Source organism: Podarcis erhardii, assembly GCF_964252035.2.
Source record: "Podarcis erhardii genome assembly, chromosome: 14".
NCBI classification, from domain to species: domain Eukaryota; kingdom Metazoa; phylum Chordata; class Lepidosauria; order Squamata; family Lacertidae; genus Podarcis; species Podarcis erhardii.
In genome coordinates, this window is record NC_138503.1 from 6,200,246 (window position 1) to 6,206,245 (window position 6,000).

At 42.9% G+C, this 6,000-nt stretch overlaps 1 protein-coding gene across 1 annotated transcript in view; it reads right to left on the minus strand.

Moving 5' to 3' along the window:
• Window positions 1-3,303, minus strand: part of LIPC (lipase C, hepatic type) — a 56,827-nt gene extending 53,524 nt beyond the window's left edge. Inside the window, exon 1 of the mRNA XM_081839092.1 lies at window positions 3,146-3,303. Within this exon, the coding sequence (XP_081695218.1) occupies window positions 3,146-3,230 (85 nt within the window). The 5' untranslated portion in view covers window positions 3,231-3,303. The remainder of the gene's footprint in view (window positions 1-3,145) is intronic.
• Between the last annotated feature and the right edge of the window lie 2,697 nt (window positions 3,304-6,000).

Here is a 6,000-nt window from a genome sequence, read left to right on the forward strand (position 1 = left end):
ATAAAGAAGGCTGATCGCTGAAGAATTGATTCTTTTGAATTATGGTGTTGGAGGAGACTCTTGAGAGTCCCATGGACTGCAAGAAGATCAAACGCATCCATTCTTAAGGAAATGAGCCCTGGGTGCTCACTGGAAGGACAGATCGTGAAGCTGAGGCTCCAAGACTTTGGCCACCTCATGAGAAGAGAAGACTCCCTGGAAAAGACCCTGATGCTGGGAAAGATGGAGGGCACAAGGAGAAGGGGACGACAGAGGACGAGATGGCAGGACAGTGTTCTTGAAGTTACCAGCATGAGTTTGACCAAACTGCGGGAGGCAGTGGAAGACAGAAGTGCCTGGCGTGCTCTGGTCCATGGGGTCACGAAGAGTCGGACACGACTAAATGACTAAACAACAACAACAACAGGTACCAAGATTCCAAAGGAGCAGAAAAGACTTTTCATGTATGCTACGACAGCCGCACGGATGCTACTAGCCCAGAGATGGGAAGAAGACAAAGTCCCTGCCAGAGAAGAATGGCAAATTAAGCTGTTGGACTACGCCAAAATGGCAAAACTGACCAGAAGGCTCAGGAACCAAGACAAAACTTTCAAGAAAGAATGGGAAACATTTATAATTTATTTAAGAGACCACTGTAAGCAAATGAAAACAATAGCAGATTTTAACCACACTTGTAATGTAACAAATACTTTGGATGATATGGATAGACTTAAAATCTGGATGATGAAATAATATGCATCTGAAATTGATGACAATAGGACCTATGGAGGGGGTGGTGGGAAGTCTTGAGATTCAGAGAAATCTCTAAATCTGAGTATGTATTTGATATTATTACAATTTTACACTTGTAAAATCAAATAAAAATTATTTACAAAAAAGAAAGAAAGAAAGGTTGGCATTCCTAGGGCTAGTGACTATTTTCTGCGGCTCAGCTTGTCTGTTTGCAAGTAAGCAGCTTGTACTTTATTAAAGGCTTACAGTGTGTCTTTTTTTACTGACGTGGTTACAAGCCACTCCTGGAACATCCAGTTCTTCATGGAAATGGCAAGCATGACGCAATAAAGAGACTCATGTCCCTAAGCGGTTGATTTGGTTCGCATTTTGATACAAACCTACTTGCAGGGTGGCATAACCTTACATTATGTGCCATGTGCGGTCCCCATTTTAATTGTGCTTCCTGCAAATTGCAGAAAATCAACAAGACTAAACTGACCCTCACCAAAACTAGACTTGACCTCTATAGTGTATTCAGCACACAAGTTGATGTTCTATTAGGCGTGCTCTTTTAAGTAGGTATTCCCTTTGCAAGTGGGTACATTTTAAAAAAAAGAGTTTGCAATATCCTTTTGCAATGGGACCATTTCAACACATGGCTCAGCAGGACTGCTGTTAAAGGACAGAAGCGAAGGGGCTCCTCTGTTTGCTAGAGGGTTGTACATACGGTTTTCATGAAAACCCCCAAACCCAGTACAGGTCGATGACTTGTTTGTAAAGGGGTGACCTTTTCCCTTGAGAATTGGTTTAAGCACAACTGATTGCTGTGCCAGTTACATCGCAACCAGATTTGAACAGGTAAGATGGGTTATGAGCAGCAATAGAATTTACCAAAACTTTAGCTACAAGGAAGAGATAAAAGATACCAGGGCAGGTGGAGGCTATTCAGAGAAATCTGGCTGTTCAGATTTGATCCCCATTCCCCGCTCTAAAAGGCTGCTCCTAAACTCTGCTAAATTCAGGTTTCAGACTCATTCCAACTTTAATGTTTAGGGAAGTTTTAAATGTTTGAAGTTTTATTCCGTTTTTAGTCCTCTATTGGGAGCCGCCCAGAGTGGCTGGGGAAACCCAGCCAGATGGGTGGGGTATAAATAATAAAATTATTATTATTATAAGTGTTGAGCCTGCAGAGCTATTACTGCAGCCTCCTATAAGAGCAGGAGAGTGAGAGCAAGAGAGAGCAGGCAATTGTTGGTGCAGGAGTTCAAAACCAAAAAGCAGCCTTTCTGGAGCTGCCCAATGGTCACTTACATCCTGCATTTTAAAAAATTCTCCTACCAATTTTTTTCTCATGCTATTATTTTTTTACTAATATTTCTAGACTGCTGTTCCACCAATAAGCCTTCAAAGTAGCTAACAATATTTTGTGTTTTTTTTTATAAAAAAAAAATCCTGGTAAAATAATAAAAAAGCACCACTCCATTCTTGCAGTAGGTATATTCACCTGTGTGTAAGCACCCATGTTGTTATAAGGGGAGGCAATGCAAGGAGGGTCATACAGTCCCAATGTTTTTAAAAAGGAAACATCAGAAGGGGCTGTTTTGAGAAGTGATGGTGAAGACATGCTTAACCTGACCCCCCCCCACTGCGCTTCCCCCACCATGCTACAAATTGCCACCTCCTCCATCTGTTTCCTCCTCCATCGCCACTGCCCAGTTGGCTCCAGGAGTGGTGTGGGCTCTCAGGCCCAGTGATCCAAAATTTGCTCCCACCATGTTGAAGTTGGCCTCCGTCCACTTGGGGACTAACTAAAACATTGCTTTATAAACCTATTGGTTAAACCAACAGAACTTGCAGCAGCCCTTCTCACTTTACATTGATCTTACACAAACGGATGTTTTGCCAGGGTCTCTTTAATTCAAAGGAACAGGATGTTGTGCTACTTCAGGATACAACTCAGATGAACAAAAGGGAGCCGAGAATGAGAGCCCAGATGTGGGATTTTCCTTGAGACCACAAATATTACACACACACACACACACACACACACACACACGATTAAACTATTGCAAGCAGATGTGCCCTGCTTGATCCAGCCGTGGCTGGCTTTGCTCAGCTACCTTGAGGTCGCCTAGATTTTCACGAGTATTTCAGTCTTACTAACAGAATACTCAGTTTCCCAATGAGCAGATACTTATGGGTGCTAATCTTTCTTCTTTTTCTTTTGCAAAGCCACTTCAGTCTTGTTATAAGAGTTAGCAATTCGGGGAAAATGTGAGCCCAATCCTGCCCACCTTGTGCTCAAAGCAGACCCACATTTTTTCGAATTTTCCCATTATCTGTCCTCGAACAGCATCTGCCATTTACTCAGCACGGCCACAGCGCAGTTTCCACAAATGCATGTTAAAAATCTGGAAAGTTGGCAACTCACCTTTCTTCTTCCTGTTCTTTGGAATCTCAGGACTAACAGCAAGGCAGGAAAGGAACAGAAGTGAAAAGATCAGGAAGCCTCTCATCTCTTTGCCTTTTTACACAAGAAGAGAGGCTGCTTTCCTGCGTGATGTGGGCACAGGAAGGAAAGGAATAGCCCCCCCTGCTCATCAATACATAGTGAGGATCAGCAGCTCATTAATGATTAACCTTTAAAATGGAGTTCAGTGTCTCCCCCTCTTTGGTCCCAAAGAAACATCACCTTAATCTGAGTTGGTCTTTTCTTTTAGGCCTAACAGCACAGAACCACCCATAGCTTAACCCCAGACCATAACAGAACTAACCTTTTATGTTTTTTTTAACTTTGATCAATTTTGCACAGATCAAATTGTGAGGTTGTGTGTTTTGTTTTATGAAATACTGTGGTAGTTTACTCAGTTTTGGTTGATCTTAGTCCAAACATATTGCAAAATAGGTACAGGAAATGAAACCCATTTCCCCCCACTTCTCTGAACTATATTGTGATAATTTATGCCCTCCCTTCCCCACAGGTGGGCAGTGTTAAGTTGTGGGTGAACATATCAGACGACACAGCGATTCTTCAAACAGCTCTTGTTTATTCACAGGCCAGAACAGAACTGAACTGAAGGGTTCAGCCAGCCTGCTTATATAGAGCTCCACTACAATGCAACTGTAACCATTTTCTGTAACTATCCAATCACTGAACGTCACTTTCAATCCCTTATTTGCATATGTGGACCTGAGTGAAAACTATATACAGCATCCCCCTGCTGGCCCAGGATGAGAACTTCAGTACATAACAGGCGGGGTTTGCGGCACCGAGCGAGGGCTCACCTGGGCGGGTGCCTCCCACCTGCTTGGGCTGGCCCTTGGCCCACCCTTGGTCAGGGAGGACAATGGATGGCTGGCGGGGGGTGGGGCAAAGGCCAAAGAAAAGAGGCTGACCACTTTTGTCCAAGCCTCTTTTGGTTTTCTTCCTTCCAGGATCAAGGCGGGGGGCGGGGGATGCATTCATGCTCCCTCCCATGCAGCAGCATTTGCAGGGCCCGTTAAAGGGCAAAAACCGGGAGTCCCTGGCCCTAGAGTGGCGGCATGTAGGTCAAACTCCCGGGACGAGGTCGGTGGAAGGGCATGCTGTGTAAGTTTGTGCTTTACAGTCCCCTCTCACTTAATCTCATCTGCCTGCGTATCCTCAGCCAGACAGGCTGAGAGGGTTACCTGCCAAGGCCTGTGCCAAGTTTCCCACTTCTGAAGCTCAATAAAGTTGTGGCCAGTTTGGACCCATACTCTGGTCTCTTGTCTCATTCTTTGGGGAAAAGGGTGGGCACCACAGACATGGTTTAGCGTGTGTGCCCACAAAGCTAAGCAGAGTGGTGGACAAGGGTGTAGCTAAGGGGCAGGAGGCAGCTGCCCTCCTAGATCAAGTAAAAAAACAGAAATACTTAACTATAACTGACGAATCACATCGGTTCTGCCCTCCCTAACAAGAGTCCTCCCCTCAAAAAATCCTGGCTCACCCATTATGATGGAGGTGGTGAATCTAGGAAGGAACGGCAGGATGCAAGGAACTCTCCATGTTGGTTCTCTCCGTTTTTCATTTTTCCAATATTAAAATTCAGTCCACCACATTTCTCCAGCAATTTGCAGATTTAAATCCTCATGAAAATTCATCATCTTTTTTTGGTATGAATTTCTCCTAATAAACACATTTTTTGTACGCAGTTTTGACTAACGGACACATTTTTGGCAGCATTGTCCCTTGTTACGATGCATCTTTGTAAACATTGTTCAGCTAGAGAAGTAATTTGCAGCAATAAAGCATAATACCATAATAAAAACTTATTAAAAAGTTAAAAACATGCATCCATTAACCAGTGTGGAAGGATGTATTTTTAATTGCATGTGGAATATCAAGGTTTTCAGCAGGCATTAAAAAGTTGTCACAGAAAGCACCTGCTGAATCTTTACTGGTAGAGTACAGTATTCCACAGGACTGGTGACACTAAAGTTTCAATTTCTTGATGTTGTCAAATGAGCCTTGCCAACTCGGAGAAAAATCAACGATGTTCCTGCTGACAATCTCAGTTATCGAGCTGGGATGTAATCAGATGATCCATAAGGCCCCTCTGTGTGTCACACTGATTTTAGTAATTGTCCTTGTGCTTTATGCTTTTTATGAATTACTTGTAAGCAGCTTTGATTTGATTTTATAAAGAAAAGCAGGGTGTACATTTAAAACAATATATAAACTAGGGCTGGGCGATATATATGAATATATTGTCCAAAACTGGTTTCAAGTCGATATGATATTGGTTTCAATTTTTTTTGACCTGACAATATATTGTGAATAATGGTGTGTGTATGTGTGTGCTATGCAAAAATCACAACGTGCAAAAAACCGTGAAGCCAGCCAACGCCTCTTATTTCAGACATTGCGGTATTTTGGTATATAGTGATGGTTAGTGTTATGTAGTAAGTTGAATAGGATCCAAAATGCAGCAGTCTGATTGGTCCTAGAACAATGCAGCAGTATGATTGGTTTGCAGGAGCCACCCAATCCAGCTCCAGATGGAAGTGAATACACAACCTGATTGGCCTACAGGAAAATTCCAGAATTAGCCAATCACGTGCAGCCCATGGTGTAAATAATGTATATAAAGCAGATACTTTGAGGGGACTTTCATTCCTCCTCACCTTTATGAGCCGAATAAAGAGCATGAAATCCACTCTCGACTCTGAGTATATTTCAGTTAGCTAGTGATATATCACAATGTTGAAAATCAGGTATCGCCCAGCCCTAATATAAACATAAAACCAGTTGGCAATGGGAAAAGC